Source organism: Esox lucius, chromosome 19, assembly GCF_011004845.1.
Source record: "Esox lucius isolate fEsoLuc1 chromosome 19, fEsoLuc1.pri, whole genome shotgun sequence".
NCBI lineage: Eukaryota > Metazoa > Chordata > Actinopteri > Esociformes > Esocidae > Esox > Esox lucius.
The window spans coordinates 18,518,791-18,538,957 of NC_047587.1; the positions used below are offsets into that span (position 1 = coordinate 18,518,791).

Consider the following 20,167-nt stretch of genomic DNA (forward strand, 5'->3'; position numbering starts at 1 on the left):
AACGGGTCTGGGACCTGGCTAATATATGGGCCTCACTCCTGCCTCTCAAGAGGTCATGATGCTGGCACTTTCCACATACAGCTTTCCTTCTGTCCTGAACAACTGGGACAGTTGTGTCATAAAACCTGTTGCATCACATTCAAGCCAATTCCTTTAGATTCCTCCATGACCACTATTGTGAAATGCATGGTCACATTTCCGCCAGAAGCCAGGCTTGAGCCTTCACCTAAGAGGAGTGAAGTGGTTCACACTCATTAAACACCCAACTGAAATATCTGAGCCAAACAGTCGAGCAGAACATGTTTTTGTGTTCTGCATTGAAATCTTGTTTTTTCTCCTACACGCCATAATAAGACCCTGCTACAGCCTAGTGAAGGTCTAGACAACCCATCCTTGCACAGTCTGCACATTTTAACACCCACCCACCCACACACACACACAGGTTTTCCAATGAATCCTCACATAACGTCCAGAATAAAAAAAAAAACTAATAACAAAAACAATACAAAATGAGGATGTCTTCACACCCCAGAGGTAGCATTCAGAGGTAGCATTCAGAGGTAGCATTCAGAGGTAGCATTCAGAGGTAGCATTCAGAGGTAGTATTTCACCTTCGTCTCCATCGTCCCCAAACGGGTAGAAAAGAGCCACAGCCACGTTGACCAGGACGGCCAGGTAGAACGAGATGCTTCCCCACAAAGAGATGTGCCGGGAGAACCAGAACAGAGCCAGGTTATCTGCACAGGCAGAAGACAAGTGGTTATAACCACTGTGTCACATGGTGTTATGCCACAGCTGATTACGATCAGGGAACCGTCATGATCATGACCAAGTCGACAGTGCGATACATTGACACTTACTGCGTATCTTCTTCTGCCAGCACATCTCGTTGAAAAGGTCGTCGAACTGTGTGAAGAAGTCATTGACCTTGCTGCCCTGGTCGTCCCTCTCCGTGGTGGTGAAGACACGCGTCTTGGATTCCTCAGTCAGGTACTCACAGATGTTGGGCACTGGGAACACTATCTGTTCCATGGTGCGGTTGTGGCGCACAATCTGAGGGAAGAGCATCAAAAGCGGTCGGAAATATTAGGACCGTCCATTGGGACAACCCCCATGCTGTCTTGCAGGCATCGCATACCCCGTTTGGATTGGACGGGGACAAAAACTCTGTGGACGAGACCTACCTCGATCTGAGCGGTGTGCTTGGCGTAATAATCGAGGGCCTCGTCTTTCGCTATGTCATCGTCCAGCAGTTGCCCCGGGGCTTGTGGCCTCAAGCTCTGCTGCAGGACCTTACTGTGTCTAGCCAGCTAGAACAAACGAGTCGGCCAACACTCAGTAATCTCACCAGATATTACCACAAAGATAACTCCAAATATGGAATTCTCATTTGTACATTTATAAAAAAAAATAAAAAAAAATCTAGCAATTCATTGAGAATATACAGAGGATATTTGTGTGCGTGCATGCTTGCGTGTTAAAGAGACAGTTCTCAAACAGAAACCGACCAGTGAGAGATCAATGTCATTCAATGAGGCGTTCTACCGCTAATCACCAAATGTGATTCCCCAAATGGCCTATTCAACACAAGCCTCTGTTGAAGAAACTACTGATGGTCTCCACTGAGGGAGTTGGCTTGTTGCCTGCTCCTCTTCCTTTGGTGAAATAGACATCAGTGAAGGAGACAAATGATACAGTTGTCAGTTATGTCTCAGTGATTCTCCATACTGACTGTTTGAGACACAGCAGATGCTTCGGAAAAAAAACATTTGCGGATCAACCGAAAACAATAGCTAAAAGAAGATCCTTTTGTGTGTATTATGCAATAGCACATGTAGGGGTCATGGGGTCCGGTGTGTGCGTTTTTAAAGTACAAACAGCCAGCACCAGAAACCTCTGTGGTCATGATGAAACCTATCAATGGGTGGGCCAGAAATATCCTGTCTGGCATGCCGTTCTACTGTGGGTGAAAGACAGAAATGAGAATTTGCTCAACTTTTTTCGTCCTTACCAGAGAAACAGACATCTGTCTGTCTGTGTGTGTGTGTGTGTGTGTGTGTGTGTGTGATTCAACACAGGAACTAAACCATCTCTTCATTGAAGGTCACATCAATAATCATCTTCTGAAAGTTTGGAATATACAGACTTACCCCGAAGAGGGAAAGACAGACCGGCACAAAGGCCAATGATTATTTCAATTACAATCTATTTCTGTGCCAATGAGGTAGTCACTGGGGCCATTTTAAAACATTTATATATACAGTACATGGTGCACCAAAACTCACCCACACACACACACTCAGTTCTGTATGTTAAAATACACCCACGGCATGCTGTTACCTGGTGCGCCAGGATGTACATGTTGTGTCCCACATCTTTCGGTGTAATCTGGTCTCCTGTAGCATTCTGCTCAGCTTCACTCATCAGCCCCTGGGTATACGCCGCCTTCATTCCATCCACCTACGACACACACATTGTCAGCAAGGGTGTGTGCATGTGTGTGTGTGTGTGTGTGTGTGTGTCTGAATGCATCTCCACTCACCAGCTCCATGGGCCTCATCTTGAAAAGGATCTCTTCAGCGTTCTCGCTGTCATGGCGACTTTCCATGATGGCCAGTAGCAGCTTGGAGGCGTTGTTCTAGCACATACAGATCACATCACATGACCATCACATTCTAAACAACCACACAATAATCTATATTACTGGACTGAAACCTTTCAACTTTAAATGAGTACAGTAGGAAGTAACTCCCAAATGATGTCCACTGATAGCTATAACATCGTATGCAGTATGAATTGCCCACTCATATAGGCCTAGATGGGATACATACAAGGTATTCATCTAGATCTAATGTACTATTCTCTGCAGATTTTCCAGCCGTTGACTTTAACTGAAAGCTCTCTAAGGGCTATTGCAGGGGTGTGTGTGTGTGTGCGGCAGTAAAACTGGTGTACTTGTGGGGATCTAATCCCTAGGACAGTAAAACAAGGAACATTTAACCTTTTTTTGATGGGCCCCCTGAGAAAAAAAAAGCAATTTCCAGTTTTGCGTAAAACTTGCAATTGGTGCTGGGGTTGGAATTCAGTTTAGGTTTTTTTGGACTATGGTTGGGGTTTGGGAAAATGGATTTTGATTGGGAAAAATGTATCCCACAAGGATAGTGAAATGTATGCGTGGATGGACAGAGCGGTGTAAAGCATGCCAACCTTGAGTTCCAGCACCAGATCCATTCGATGCCTCCCTAAGGGGTTGATGGGGTTGACTATCAAAGCAATAATGATGTCGATGCCATTGGATTCATGCTTAGCTATACAGGACTGGGACAGCAAGATTAAAGTTATAGCACAAAAACACACATTTCAAAATCAGAATAACTTTCCATCGGACGTACAACAGTGCAACTACGCTGCCTTGGGGAAATACTCAGTCCTCTTCACTTTCTCCACATTTTGGTAATGAATTCATTATTCATTGATTACATTTGTTCCTGGCCATCATTTTACACCCGATAAGGACAAACCGAAGTTTTTAGAAGTTTTTGACAATTTCTTATAAATGAAAACCTGAAACCTCTCAAGTATGAAAGTATTCAGACCTTGTCATCCATCCAGCAGTCTGCCACACGACAGTTCTACTGATGATCATGCCTAATTCGGCCATTCGTTAGAGTGACCTGCATCTTTTGCATACCGACTTGCGCTCAACCATTGACAGCTGGAGGGGCTTTGGAACAAGTCTGTGAAAGTCCTTGACTGGCCCAGTAAAACCTATACATAAAACCCACTAAGCATTTGTGTGGAGACCTAAACATCGCAGTTTAATGATGCTCCTCATTCAATCTGACAGAACATGAGAGGAAATGGGAGAAACTGCCAAAATCTAGGTGTACAAAACTGGTTGACGCATACCCAAGAAGACTCAAAACGGATCGCTGCCAGATGGTGCTTCTACAAAGTATTGAATAAATACCTATGCCACATGAGATATATATATATATAAAAAAATTCTACATATTTCTAAAAACGTGTTCTCACTTTGTCAATATGGGGTATTCTGTATGCAGTTTATTGAAAACAAAAACGTGTTTAATAAAGCAGTAAGTCTATGACACAACAAAATGTGGAGAACGGAAAGGGATCTGAATACTTTCTGAAGGCACAGCGTTTTCCTGGTAAGTCAGTGTTTTCCTGGTAAGTCAGTGTTTTCCTGGTAAGTCAGTGTTTTACTGGTAAGTCAGTGTTTTCCTGTTTCGCTCCCACCTGTGAGAGTGAATGTATGTCATGTGAATGGCAGTTGTATGTGTCGGAGTTGGATTAAGGGATAATACAGGCAGTTTCTGGCTATCCTACTTCATCACAACAGCATGCTAATAAAACACCTCTGCTATTTTGGGTGACCCGGTTGGTGGTGCTGGGCCCCTACCTGGTTCTCGTGGCAGGGCCCCTGGCAGTACTCAGTGATGGTCTCCAGGGTCTGCCGGACCAGATCCACGTTGCCCTCATTAATGTAAAGGCCCAGGAGGCCAAGACCTCCCGTGGTGCTGCCACACATAATATCCAGGAACTGCAGCGTCTCACAGACCAGGTTGTAATTTGTCTTGTTGTTTTGGTTCCGCAGGAAGTTCTGGATTCAGCAAGGATAAGATGGTTGATATTCATAGGATTCTACCATGACGTCCTATCTGAGTGCAAGCAATCTGATATGGATTTATGTCAGAGTGTGTCAAAATAAAAAGTATGCTTTTACTATGAAGTGGTTCAAAATTGACACTGGATCTAAAACCCAGACGGAAACATAAAGGAAATTCAGCCTTTATGTTACTGTCTGGGTTTTAGATCCTGTTTAGATCCCCTATGGTAGCCTGGGTGACGTGACACCAGAGAAGGGCTATGGGAGGCGGGCTATGGGAGGCGGGCTATGGGAGGCGGGCTATGGGAGGCGGGCTATGGGAGGCGGGCTATGGGAGGCGGGCTATGGGAGGCGGGCTATGGGAGGCGGGCTTTGGGAGGCGGCCTGTGGAGGTGTCTGTGGAGGTGTTGACAAAGAATAGAAAATGCTAAATGCTAAAGTGAGATTTTATATTAGAATCAAATGTTTCCCCATAGGCAATAGGACTGTACCTCCTTGTGAATCCCTGTAGTTATGATAACATGATGAACACCACAAAGTTCCGTTTGTAGCCAGAGCAACTGCGATGTCGGTGCAAGTGCTGACGACGAATCCCATTTCCCCTTTAGTTATCAATATATTAAATTCAATACCTGCAAGTTCCTGTTGTGATTTTCACAGAGCAGCTGCAAGTAGCGTAGGATAGGTTTCATGATGGTGATGGCCGGGCTCATTTGGACCTCCTCCTCCTTATCCTCACTCCCTCCCCCAGGCCCGTCACCGGCCTGGCCCTCCAGCACCTCCAGGTCTGTGTCCATCTCCTCACGGTAGGAGACAAAGGCTTTGGAAGTGGCCGAGGATGCCTCCTTCAACTGGCCACGGAATTCCTCTTTCATTTGAATGGAAGAGTCTTTCACTGTAGAAGGACCGGGTGCAGTTAGTGAGCAAAGGCTTCCAACATTCTGTATACATTCCTAAACATTACAGTGTGTTTGGAAAATGTAGAGGATTTCTACTGACCAGGGCGTTTCATTAATTTCAAGTCAGACAATTTTACAGAGAAATTGAAGTTCTGAATATTTGGGATATCATTGAAATTAATCTGACCTGGTATTCGCTGTGAGCCAATCCAATGTGATTAGTTTTTTTCAAAGTTTGCCACTCAGTCAAAATGAAAGCTAGTTGTAATAATATACACACACACACACACACACACACACACACACATATATATATATACACACACATATATGTGTATATATTATTACAACTAGCTTTCATTTTGACTGAGTGGCAAACTTTGAAAAAACTAATCACATTGAATTGGCTCACAGCAAATACCAGGTCAGATTAATATATATATTAAACCAAGCAAGGTTGGTCATTTAATTTTTAAATCAGTAAACATTTTCATGGTTGCCATAGTGCCTAGTGGCAGCCTTGGTTGAATGTAATTGTGAGTTTTATGTTTGTGTCCGAGGATTTTAATATACATTTTGTTTTCTGGTAGACATTCAAGTATAGAATTTAGAACATCTCCAAAAACAACTAGCTCATTGACTGTATTTAAATACTAAAGATTTTTCATGTCCTATGAGTATTTGCAACCTTAAGAATTCTTATGAACCAAATCTAACAGTACCTTTCCATTGATAAATATTAGGAACTCTTAAGTAGTCCCCCATGACCTCTGTGTCACTGGGGTATATACATATTACATATTGTATATTTATATATTTTCATATATTTAGTTCTTTACACATTAAAGAGCTATATAACACCTCCTTCCTATATACTCTTTTACAAAATTACTCTCCATATATTTAATGAATTAATTATAAGTAAGCCCCACAGTTTTATGAATGGCTTGATATTGTTTGTGATAGCATTCATCAATATAAAAATATTTACTATGGCAGAGTGGCCTCCCAGGGCAACTGATTTATGAATAGTTTCTAATTGATGCCTTCGGTCGCCCTGTGTACACACTTCTCAAAAGCCTAATTGTTTTTCTTTCCGCTTAGAATGTGTAGATTGATAGATCTAAGAGACTGAGTGATGACCATGAGTGGAGGCATGTGTTATTCACCTGTGCCCCCTATTAATTCAATAAGAAATGTAATGTAAAAAGAAGTAAGAGAAGGCCGTAACACGAAAATCTTAGTGTACGGTAGCCTAATAGACTGAAAAAGATTGAATCTTTGAGTGCAGACCAGTGATACCCATTTTCTATTGACCTGCATGGAAAGACAATTTAAAAATACAGAGAAATTGAATTTTGTGCTGCAGTGGGCCTTCAAAATTCAGAAACAACCCATTTCTTGAATCAATTACAAATTGACTGTGAAACGCATGACAACAGCTTAACTGTTTTGAGTATCAAAACAACAAGTCTTGGTACAATGGTCCTTTGATAGACTTAGGGATGTAGCCCCTCACAAGGCCCCTAACATGTGACCACTGGCATGGGGCAAAACAGGAACCTCATCAACCACAGAACCATTCGAAATGACTCCTCAGAGGTCAGAGGAACTACAAAGGAGACCACACATAAATACACTCAGTTTTTACTTTAGTACAACTTGAGTTGAATAGGTTAATGACCCGGCCAAGAGAGATCAAGTAGGGACTGGGAGTGTGTGCCTGGATTGTTGGCCTGGAGAACCTAATAAGTGACTATTTTCTATGCATGTCAGTTTGGGTTTGAACAATTCTAACTAACAAAAGTTTGAAAAGTAACTGCCAAGTGAATTGCGGTGCTTTTAAAAGTTATATTATATTAATTTCTGCAAAAAAGGACTTCTCTATGCTGACATTGAGAGGCCTAATTTAATGATATCTCAGTTTTACCTCCCTTGTCACCTGTCCTTCTTCCAAACTCATCCCTAGTCTCTTGCTAATTAAAACTCTAAAACTTCTACACCTCTCTGATCCTTTACTCTGTGGTCATGAGGTAATGCTGCTTCACAATATCTGGACTTAAATGAAACAAGGAGAGGCCAGTATGGATGGAAAAGGCTGTATCTGGGGAACTGGAGCAAAGGTATTACATGTACAGTATTGATCAACACAGAAAGAACAACATGTATTCCTCCTACAGCAGACCACATTCCAGAAACACAGAGACATATGTAAACAAAGTATTCTCTTGTACTCTGAGCAACATATGGCAGGGTTAAGAAGCCGAACTATTCAGTCCCTCAATGTATCTAGACCCCTGAGCTATTCTTTCATGTGAGCTAATTACAAATGGCACATTGATATTTCCTTTTGTTGAATATTTTATTTTCAAATACAGACCAAAAAATATTTTATTGTATTATATTATTGAAATTGGATTTACGTTTGGATATTTATATTTTTTTTTACTAAGAGGGTAGTGCATTTATTTAGTTTAAAGAAAATCTGGAAAAAGTCTGACCTCTCCGAGAGTAAAAGACCCAGAAGTAGAACATACCCGTTTTCCTCATCCGGATGCCACTGTGACTGACTTCTAGATCCTCATCTCTCTTCCTGGCACTGACCTCAAACATGTTCACAGACACAGTGGCACGGATCTCCTGCTGAGCCAGGCGCATGCGGTCATAGAACACCTTAAAGAAGCGTTCAGACTTTTTCTGCTTGTGCAGCTGATGGTAGAATGAGTTCTGAAGGGGAGGGGAGTAGAAAGTGGATATATATTTTCATAGATAAACAAGTGAATGTGCACTTTACAACAGAAGAAGGGGAATTGTAACTGAAATATCTCTTTTGAAGTCATGCCCTGTTCTGTCCATGACCTGAAATATAACCTGGTAAATTACCAGTTTAAATTTCATAAACATCATTTGTTAGTAATACTGTACAAATATACATATATCCACACATGCATACAAAACACTAACATTTATAAATACGTATGTTTCTCTGTGTGTGTATATTATATATATATTATTAGTGTTTGTTTATATTAGTGTTTGTATATATATTATACACAAATTATCAGTGTATACCACCGATCAGCCATAACATTATGACCACCTGCCTAATATTGTGTAGGTCCCCCTTCTGCCTCCAAAACAGCCCTGACCCCGTCAAGGCATGGACTCCACTAGACCTCTGAAGGTGTGCGGTGGTATCTGGCACCAAGATATTAGCAGCAGATCCTTTAAATCCTGTTGGTTGTGAGGTGGGGCCTCCATGGATCGGACCTGTTTGTCCAGCACATCCCACAGATGCTCCCACAGATCCTCCAGCGGCTTGCCTCCTTCCCATAGTGCATCCTGGTGCCATGTGTTCTCCAAGTAAGCAATACACACACACCTGGCCATCCATGTGATGTAAAAGGAAACGTGATTCATCAGACCAGACCACCTTCTTCCACAGCCCCGTGGTCCAGTTCTGATGCTCATGTGCCCATTGTAGGCACTTTTGGCAGTGGACAGGGGTCAGCATGGGCACCCTGACTGAGCTGCGGCTACGCAGCCCCATACACAACAGACTACGATTCACTGTGTGTTCTGACACCTTTCTATCAGTACCAGTATTAACTTTTTCAGCAATTTGAGCTACAGTAGCTTGTCTGTTGGATCGGACCACACAGAACAGCCTCCCAACGTGCATCAGTGAGCCTTGGCCACCCATGACCCTGTCGGTGGTTCGCTGCTTTTCCTTCCTTGGACCACTTGTGATAGTTACTGACCACTGCAGACCAGGAACATCCCACAAGGGCTGCAGTTTTGGAGATGATCTGACCCAGTTGTCAAGCCATCACTATTTGGCCCTTGTCAATGTCGCTCAGATCCTTACACTTGCCTATTTCTCCTGCTTCTAACACATCAACTTTGAAGACAGAATGTTCACTTGCTGCCTAGTATATCCCACCCACTGACATGTGCCATGATAACAAGATTATCAATGTTATTCTCTTCACCTGTCAGCGGTCATAATGTTATGGCTGATCGGTGTATGTATGTGTGTGTGTGTGTGTATACACACACACAGTTATGTACACACACACAGTTATATACACACACACAGTTGTGCTCAAATGTTTGCATACCCTCAGAGAATTGAATATGTACCATTTGTAAAGAAAACATGAGTGAGCAGGCAAAACACATCTTTTATTTATTATGGGATTCACATTCAACTGTAGGTCATTACAAAATGGCACAATCATAAAACAAAACATAGCAACAAAGAAAAGAAAAGAAATCATCCCTGTTCAAATGTCTGCATACCCTTAGTTCTGTATACTGTGTATTGCCACCTTTAGCATCAATAACAGCATGCTGTCTTTTGTAATAGTTGTAATAGCCCCAAATACTTGCTGGTGGTATAGCTGCCCATTCGTCTTGGTAAAATGCCTCCAGGTCATGCAAAGTCTTTGGTCATCTTGCATGAACCGCACGTTTGAGATCTCCCCAGTGTGGCTCGATGATATTAAGGTCTGGAGACTGTGATGGCAACTCCAGAAACATCACCTTTTTCTGCTGTAAACACTGAAGGGTGAACTTGGCCTTGTGCTTAGGGTCACTGTCGTGCTGTAAAGTTCATGAAACGTCCACGCACAGCTTTCGTGCAGGAGAATGCAAATTGTCTGCCAGTATTTTCTGATAACATGCTGCATTCATCTTGCCATCAATTTTCACAAGATTCCCCATGTCTTTAGAGGTCACACACCCCCAAAACATCAGTGAGCAACCACCATGCTTCACAGTGGGGATGGTATTCTGTTCACTATAGGCCTTGTTGACCCCTCTCCAAACATAGCGCTTATAGTTGTGACCCAAAAGCTCTATTTTGGTCTCGTCACATTTCAAATTACAGTGTGCCAGAAGCTGTGAGGCGTGTCAAGGTGTTGTCGGGGATATTGTAACTGGGCTTTTTTGTGACATTGGGGCAGTAAAGGCTTCTTTCTGGCAACTCGACCATGCAGCTCATTTTTGTTCAAGTATTGTCGTATTTTGCTCCTTGAAACAAGCACACCATCTTTTTCCAGAGCAGCCTGTATTTCTCTTGAGGTTACTTGTGGGTTTTTCTTTGTATCCCGAACAATTCTTCTGGCAGTTTTGGCTGAAGTCTTTCTTGGTCTACCTGATCTTAGCTTGGTATGAAGAGATCCCCAAAATTTCCACTTCTTAATAAGTGATTGAACAGTACTGACTGGCATTTGCAAGGCTTTGGATATCTTTTCATATCCTTTTCCATTTTTATGAAGTTCCATTACAGTTCTTTTCTGCTCCCAATAGCTCAGTATCTAGCCTGATCAGTGCATCCATGTGAGAGCTAACAAACTCATTGACTATTTATACACAGACACTAATTGCAATTTAAAAAGCCACAGGTGTGGGAAATTCACCTTTAATTGCCATTTTCACCTGTGTGTCTGTAACAAGGCCAAACATTCAAGGGTATGTAAACTTTTGTTCAGGGCCATTTGGGTGATTTCTGTTATTATGATTTAAAAAGGAGCCAAACAACAATGTGATAATAAATGGATTCATATGATCACTATCCTTAAATAAAAGACGTTTTCTTTGCATGATCAGTCATATTTTCAAAATCAATGCCAAAATTTCAGCCAGGGTATGCAAACTTATGAGCACAACTGTATATACACACACACACACAGAGCAGCCATAACATTATGACCACTGACAGGTGAAGTGAATAACACTGATAATCTTGTTATCATGGCACCTGTCAGTGTCTGTGTGTGGGTGTTTATGAGTTCTGTGTGTATGTAAGGGGGGAGTTTACTGCTAAATGATCTCTGCTGGCTCATCTGCCGCCCTCCACCAAAAAAATATCTAAAAGAATTGTGTATGTTAAATATGAAATATTAAGTCCAACAGGATTTCCTGTGATGACCAAACCATCTGCATGCCCTAAGCGTGTCAACCCCACCAACCTGTGTGTGTGTGTGTTATTGTAATGTTGTAGTGTGTTACTGTGTAACTCTAAGGACACCACCTCTGCATTCAGTCCAATTCCTCCCTAACCCACCTGTATCTGAGTGTTGCCCCCGCGGAGCAGGGCATTGCCTAGAAGGATGCTCTCCTCGAACACGCGGTCGTTCTTGGTGCTGACAATAAGGTCTATGACCAGCTCTGTGGCTCCCTCGCTGTCCAGCAGACACTGGATGTCCACCATGTTGCTGTTGGGCTTGTCAGAGTCTTGTGTCATGGAGCCCCCTGCAGACAGACATAATAACACGACTAATGGGAAGGAAATGGCAGGACACCGTTCTGCTCGACTGCCCTTGTACGGCTAAACCAATCAAAGGGAAAACCTAGCTTTCTAAAGCAAAGCCAACATCAGAATAGTGGGTTTGTACGCATTGTATTGCATATCCTATTAACTGTCAACAATATATAATAGAGAATGATTGCAGTGGATGAGAAAATAACCTATAAACGACCGAACAATATTCTAATACTTAAATTCTATCTGCGTACTACCTCTGAATAACAGGGAGCATTGCTAAGGTATATATTTGTTGAGTTTAGTACCTCCGGAGGAGGACTTGGCAAAGCCCCCAACTGAGCTGTTCCCACTCCCAAACTCTGATTTGGAATGAAGCCTTTGACATCCAAAGTAGCGAGTGAGGAGAATCTTCCGTAACGCGTTTCCCTACAGGAGAAAAAAAAATACATTACTTCCAAAACAGACTCCGGAGGTGTCTGTATTCCAGACAGAAAGACAACACACACCCACACACACACACACACACACACAGGGTGTAAATAGTCCTCCAAAGTGTTATAAAACAACATCACCAGGGATGACCATTACATCAAATGGATTGATGTAATTGTTCAAATTGCATTGTAAGGTGAAGAAAGTGTGTGTGTGTGTGGGGTGGGGGGGGGGGGACCAGAGCTGAAGGTACGTACAGATCCTGAGCTTCACATGATAGGAAAAAACAGACGGAGAGAGAAAGACAGAGACAAGAGAGGTATAACTAAACTCGCAGGGACCAAAAATCCCTGCAGAGATACTGAAGCAAGGAAAATGTGATGCTACAGGGACTTTTTGTCTGTCAATTGAAGAGGAAAAATTATAATTTAGGCTTAGTAGACTTGTTTAACAAAAAAGTTGGGGTTAGAATTAGGGTTAGAGGTGCTGGTTTAAGTTAACAGCTAGGTTAAATAGGAATATTCAATGGATACATTTTTGCATCCCATTTTTATTAAAGTCATTTTCCAGACACTTTAATCCTGATCGACTTTTAGTACAGAGGGCATACATTTTGTACTGGAGCAAACCACCATGGTGTTGAAAGGGCCATTCTATAGGCCAACTGAGCTATGCTGGATCACCCTGACGAGGACAGTAATATAAATATATGGGTTACATAACACCTGTTGGCGAAGCTCTGGGAGAGCAGGGCTTGTTACCTCTCCTGCTCCAAGTCATTTCTCTCTCGCCTTCTATACTTCCTCTGGTGAGGGACCTGTGACCTTTGCCCTGTAGAGAGCAACTGAAATATTCAACCAGTCTCCCTCGCTGCATAAATATGTGACTATTAAAACCTGTCGGGCAGGTAGAAAATGTGTCCGCTCCAGAGTGTAGGCCTTATTACCACCACTAAATGAGGGAGGGAGCGGTGTTCTGGAGAGATAGCATGTGCAGCTGATGTTCCCTGTCTCAGTAAACACTAACTCATCTGCAGTCAGCAGAGACAGCCGTCTGCCTGCAGTGTCTGGCTGAGAGCTCAACCTCACACACATACGGGTGCACAACACACACACACACGCACACACAGACAGATGCACACACACACAGACCCACACACACACACACAGACCCCCCTGCCACACACACACACAGACCCCCCGCCACACACACACAGACCCCCCGCCACACACACACACACAGACACACACAGACCCCCCCACACACACACACACACACAGACCCACACACACATCATGGACGGCTGGTGATTCAGCGTGCTAACTCGGCTCCTTCCCACTTAGTCAGACTTAGAACAGTTCGACACAGAATGCAAGCTAAAGACTCTGACCTGTCTTTGAAGTCTGCGTGACAACAATGCACATATTCTTTGAAATTATGTTGACATCTCCCCTTTTCTGTCTATCGGTTATCTATCACATATTCCAACACTGAGAGGGAGGAAGTGGGGGTGATGTAGGGAGGATGGACGGACTCCCCTGTCTCTCCCTGACACTCTCCCTGGCTCGCAGCCACCCCCTCAAGTGATGGGGGCTACTGGCCAGCTCTGCAGAGGGAGGAGGGAAAAAGTAGGAGAGAGAGAGAGATGTGCCAGCCTGACTCATCTGTCTAATGCCGCATGTCCAGAGAGACAGAGAAAAACATGGACAGAGATGGTGGAGGGGTATCGGGAGAGAGTGGACAACAAGAGAGAGGGAGGACGAGAGAGTGGAGAGAACAGAAACAGAGAAAAATCATTACAGAGAGAGACAGAGAGAAAGAGAGGGAGGACAGAGAGAGTGGACCAAACAGAAACAGACAGAATTACAGAGAGAGACAGAGAGAAAGAGAGGGAGGACAGAGAGAGTGGACCAAACAGAAACAGACAGAATTACAGAGAGAGACGGAGACCGAGGTAGAGACAGAGCAACATATTCTCCTACACTGCAAAAACTATGCAGATATAGGAGAACATGTTCAAAATACTTTGAAAGGACAACAGACCGTTGTGCTATATTAGTGGCAAAATATATAGCTTCCTGCCACACCTGAAGGGACAACCAACTTAATAATGTATCAGGATAGTGAAACTACAGTAATACCTGTAACCTCCCCCATACTTGTAACTGTGATTGTTATTGTTCACTGTTCTGTTTTTATTTATGTATTTATTTTGTTTGTTTATTTTGCCTATAATTTTAATATGTATTGATGTTTGCTTTGGTAATGAATGTAGTAACACATTCCATGCCAATAAAGCCATTTGAATTGAATTGAAATTGAATTAAAAGAGGGAGGACGGAGAGTGTGGACCGAACTCAAACAGACAGTGAGAGAATTACAGAGAGAGACAGGACAGAGAGAGAAAGAGTGGGGTAAGGGAAGATAATCCAGCCATATGTGCTTTTAAAATGTGCACGAGCATGCAACGCTGTGGGTCAGGGTGTCCGATGGGGGGGTGCGTAGTTCACCAAGCCCTCCTACCATCCCGTCCTCTCCATACCTCCAAATCATCTGCAGATGCCCATCTCTTGCTGGGGTGCAGCAGGGAGGAAGGGATAGAGACTTTGAGCTCTGCTGGCCTCTGTGCTTGTTTGGGAGGATTCATGTCTCAGCCCAGACAGAGGCCTCAGCCCAGACAGACAAAAGGCTCCAGACACTCGGGGTAAGTTAACACAAAGTTAAGCCCAGCAACAGAGCACACTCCCTGGGTAAGACCACAGGCAATTACAAGTGGGACCAGCCAGGACAGAGAAAGTCTGAGAAGTTACAAGGAAAAAGTCACCTGAGAAGTTTGTAGAAGGTGTGTAAGTGTCACCACAGGCAAGGGTAAGCACTGGTTTAGTGATACAATGACATGGCGTTTCCTCCTGAGTCGTCATTTCAACATTGGTTTAGTGATACAATGACATGGCGTTTCCTCCTGAGTCGTCATTTCAACATTGGTTTAGTGATACAATGACATGGCGTTTGATCCTGAGTCTTCATTTCAACATTGGTTTAGTGATACAATGACATGGCGTTTGATCCTGAGTCTTCATTTCAACATTGGTTTAGTGATACAATGACATGGCGTTTCCTCCTGAGTCATCATTTCAAAATTTTCTGGGCATTAAATACTTAACAGCCCACCGCCACTCTCTCAGCCTGAACCAGAAATCAGAAGAGACCGGAGAGCCGATGGCAGCATCCTACTGTAACCCCTCCATATCACCTAGCTGAGACACACAGCTTCACAGAAAGGTTGGCTTTTCTTTAATAAAGTGACACAAAATGATTAAATGGGAGAAGAAAAATCAATGTAACTAAACTCTCCTCTGGTTGTCTGGGCATACACATTATAGCAGAACTACCGTAATGTTGAGAACTAGAGTGGTCCACAACATTACTGGGCTGGAATCCAACCCACTACTACCCCCCTCCATCTTTCCCAACTATCCTGTCCAACACAGAATGGAAAAATGCCCAGAAAACATACATTACCAGTCAAAAGCTTAGACACTGATCTGTTCTGGGTAAAAACTTTTGACTGGAACTCTAGATCTTTAAAACTACGGCCAACCCATGGCCTACCCCAAAGCTATGGCCTACCGAATGGCCAACCCCAAAGCTATGGCCAACCCCAAAGCTATGGCCAACCCCAAAACTATGGCCAACCCCAAAACAATGGCCAACCCCATGGCCAACCCTAAAACTACAGCCAACCCCAAAACTACAGCCAACCCCATGGCCAACCCCAAAACTATGGGCCAACCCCAAAACTATGGCCAACCCCATGGACAACCCTAAAACTACAGCCAACCCCATGGCCAACCCCAAAACTAGGGCCAATCCCAATACTATGGCCAACCCCAAAACTACGGCCAACCCCAAAGCTATGGCCAACCCCAAAACTATGGCCAACCCCAAAACTATGGCCAACCCCATGGCCAACCCTAAAACTATAGCCAACCCCAAAACTATGGCCAACCCCAAAACTATGGGCCAACCCCAAAACTATGGGCCAACCCCATGGCCAACCCAAAAACTACAGCCAACCCCATGGCCAACCCCAAAACTATGGCCAACCCCAAAACTACGGCCAACCCCATGACCAATTCTGTTGATGTGCTCATGTAACATTACAGCAACACATGATCAGAGTGGCTTCAGGGGAGTCTTACAGAACACCATGAGTGGACATGTATGGACCACAGTTTCCCTGGCCTTCTGAAGAATGACTGCCCTAGCTACCACCAAAGTTCCTTTTGGTAATTTTTCAAACTTAGCTATAATCACCTTAGTTTCTCTTTTACAAACATCTCTTCACCCAAAGTCTTTCACAATCTTAGTCTTCATCCTTCCTCATGCCTCATTTATCAAATGTCTCCCCATTTCTCTTCGTCTTCCACTTCTCCTGTGGACTCTTCTGGCACCCGCTTCTAGCAACAGTCCTGCAGTGCTCCACTCCTTTAGCATGGCAGACAACTCAAACTCTGTCCTCAACCATGCTGCTCTCTGGTAAACAACCGCACACACACACACACGTCTTGCCAAGCTCCTCTGGCACCAACTCAAGTAGGTACCTCAGCAAAACAACTTAACAGATGCATGTGAGAGCAATTGGTGTGACTGGCAAAAATACGACAACAGCATGAGTGCAGGAACACGTATTTCTCCAGGGGCTGACCCTTTTCCAGAAGGTCCAATTCGGCACGTGTGGACTGTGATTGGGTAACATTATTAGCTAGGTATTGTCAGAGGGTTTATATTTGTGTTCATAAGTTATTTGGCCGGGCACCAATGAGTCCCCTTTCTCTCTTGTGGAAGACCCTTATTTCTAAACAAATACTCATGCACTCCAAAAACGTGCACTCACACAAAACAGCTGACAAACAGCTAACTGACGTAAAAAGACATAACTACTAAGTTCAATCATGTGACATTTTTCATTAGAAAAACTGCAATTACCTCTCCATTAATATGTTATGATTATAGGTAGGCCTGCTTTGTACTGCAGATTATTCCAAAGCAAAGCTGAGGATTTAAGATTGCCACTCTCACTATATTTTCACTGTTCACCTGTGACCTGTCTTTCTTTTGATGGGGCAACAGTAGAGAAGCCTATTTTACATAGGTAATTGGTGGCAAAATGCAGGAGAAAGCTCCCAGCTCTCAGGCCTTGGAGTGGGTATTTAACCCACAGCGCCCTGTCGTTGCGTATTTAACCCAGAGCTCCCTGTCGTTGCGTATTTAACCCAGAGCGCCCTGTCGTTGCGTATTTAACCCAGAGCGCCCTGTCGTTGCGTATTTAACCCAGAGCGCCCTGTCGTTGCGGATTTAACCCAGAGCCCTGTCATTGCGTATTTAACCCACAGCGCCCTAATGAGGAGTTTCTTTTCACAAATGTTGATGGGAAGTGGATGCTCCTCCTCCAGGGACGCTCCTCCTCCAGGGACGCTCCTCCTCCAGGGACATTCATATCTGAGCCCTCAGTTCAAACAGCACCTTACCTCTATAAAGCCATCTGTATTTGCAGTAGAAAAGCACAGCTGTGTGATCTGCTCCCTTGTCCTCACTGGGCAGAGAAAAAAAGCCTCTTACTTTCAGTGGTCTGGTCTTGACAAAACTGACAGTGGCAACAACCTCATACAACAAAATATTTAGCTCAGGACTTGCCCGCGCCTCCCTGCCAACAATATAGTGGATCCAGATGCGTCGGGTGCCTCCCATTTGAGGAGAACCTGCCATTCCCCTGCCGTGGCCCACGCCCCGTCTGTACACATCCCCAGTATTTCCATTTCCAATTTTTCCCACTTAAATGCATATCAGTAATATCAGGCAATTCACTGGCTATCGCTTGATCTGACACATTTACAAAAAAGCAAATCCTTCAGGGAATCCTTGTTACGATCTGCAGCTTCCTCCACTTGAATGGCAAAGTGTTTGTCTCGTATCTTTTCAATGAGCTGCTCTTCCAAGTCATCGGACAAGTCAGTCATGTCTTTCGGTTCTGGTGCTTGACAACAGAATACGTTTGAGTTCTGCATGAACCTCATTGAACTTAGTTGAAACCATATCAATGGCAGCTGGGAGGATGAAGTACACTGGACAACTCTGTATGTCACATGCTAGTTGGGTCATGGAGGATACAGAGACACAGAAGTGTTTCCATTTGAAGGAAAGGGATGCCTCATTATAGTTTCTGGTTTTGGTAAAGTCTGTTACGCACCCAACATGCTGTTTGTCGGTGTTTCACTGGCTGTTTTTCCTTTTGCTCCAGTCACAAACTTGTCCATTTTGTCTTACTCGTGCTCCCCTCAGCCAATCTTGTAGTGATTCGTTTGGTGTGACAGCCTACTGTTGGTCTGTGGCAGCGGGCGTAAAAAACATTCCTGTTTCTTTGCATCCCATTTGTGACTCAGAAAAAGTTTGACAGTTTTAGATTTTAGGGCAAAAATGAAGAGACATGCATTGGATCGGGATAAAGGTTCCCACAAATTGTATGTGTTGATGTCATACTTTGTTGGAAACACTGCTTACTGCTTGCTAGGGTAAGTTAACCAATATGTAGTTTTGTAATTTAGGTGACCTATTCCTTTAACGATCCTTGGCCCAAAATCCTTGACCCGATGAATTACACCGGCCCAACTCAAGCTCCTTGTCCATCCATTTGAAAAGCGGACTTCAAACAGTGCCCCCCACGTACCATTAAGATGAGCAAACAACACAGTCTGTCACTATGGAGACCACACACCTCCAGTTCTAAACACCTGACAAACGGAGAAGTGAGGAGGAAGAGGGAGAACTCCAGCCTTAACAACACTCATGTAGACCACACTGATACTTGTCAGTGATACCCTTTGGAAGGACCAGTTCCAGTCCAACTCCGCCTTTGTTGGAAACATTTTAGTATGTACTTTATGGAATTGATTGTTGGTTTGCATGTTCCATCAAATAACACTCTGGGAGTATTACAGACAGCTAGTCTCAAGTTCATTTGGATTTGAAGTCCATTTTATTGGGCTGGGTCCAAAGCGGAGCCAGGCCTGTCTGGGGTCGTTGAGCTGAGTGCATGCTGCCCTGGATGGCTGCATGTGAATGGCAGGATGTCAGGATGGTTGGATGATTGCAGGGATGAAGCTAAGCCATATTCCATCGCTCCCACACACACACACACACACACACACACACACACGCACACACGCACACAGGGAAAACCCCACAGGATGAGCTGAGGCAGCATTGTTGTGCAGCTTGCCTGTGTGTGTGTGCGTGTGTGTGTGTGTGTGTGCGCGCGCGTATGTGTGTGACTAGCTTAGCGGTGAGAGAGGCTGATAATCCGTAAAGCTGCTTTGCCTAGGGCGGCTGGTGTGAAAGTTGGCAAGTGTGACGGGGGGGCAGAGAGAGAGCGGGATTGAAAGAGTGTGAGAGAGCTATTACATAACGTGCCTTTTCCCTTCCTTTGTCAACAAACACGGGAGCCATATTTACGAACAGAAAACACAGATGCACACACGTGAATGCAGACAGTCACACGGGGCAACGTGAGATCATTTATTCCTTACATGTCCTTGTTGCCATCATCTAAAAGCTGTAGTCTCAAGTTTATTGTCAATGGCCAGAGTACACACTATCTACTGTTAAAACCAACTTCTGATCATGGTACTGTGCAATTTCTAATGACATCTAAAAAGTGAATCATTGGGTTTTACTATACAGACCAGACCAATCAGTTATTTTAAATATTTCAATCACATTTCTAAATATTTTAACTAAATACTAAAGTAATAGAAATTACAGAATATTTGAATGCATTTAGAAATACACATAAAATATCTGAAGAAAATCTAATATATTTTGACTCAAGCACACTCCCATGCATTTAATGTATTGGAGTGAATTTTATGTTTTTAT

General features: G+C 43.7%; 1 protein-coding gene across 4 annotated transcripts in view; it reads right to left on the reverse strand.

Moving 5' to 3' along the window:
- Positions 1–20,167, reverse strand: part of itpr2 (inositol 1,4,5-trisphosphate receptor, type 2) — a 98,429-nt gene that overhangs the window by 30,034 nt on the left and 48,228 nt on the right. For all 4 annotated transcript variants that reach the window (XM_013138896.3, XM_010890307.3, XM_010890304.3 and 1 more), the window contains exons 38-48: positions 12,106–12,226; positions 11,600–11,787; positions 8,067–8,256; positions 5,263–5,525; positions 4,424–4,624; positions 3,208–3,318; positions 2,543–2,638; positions 2,341–2,460; positions 1,185–1,310; positions 861–1,053; positions 612–737 (exon numbers count right to left, since the gene is read on the reverse strand). In XM_013138896.3, the coding sequence (XP_012994350.2) occupies positions 612–737; positions 861–1,053; positions 1,185–1,310; positions 2,341–2,460; positions 2,543–2,638; positions 3,208–3,318; positions 4,424–4,624; positions 5,263–5,525; positions 8,067–8,256; positions 11,600–11,787; positions 12,106–12,226 (1,735 nt within the window). The remainder of the gene's footprint in view (positions 1–611; positions 738–860; positions 1,054–1,184; positions 1,311–2,340; positions 2,461–2,542; positions 2,639–3,207; positions 3,319–4,423; positions 4,625–5,262; positions 5,526–8,066; positions 8,257–11,599; positions 11,788–12,105; positions 12,227–20,167) is intronic.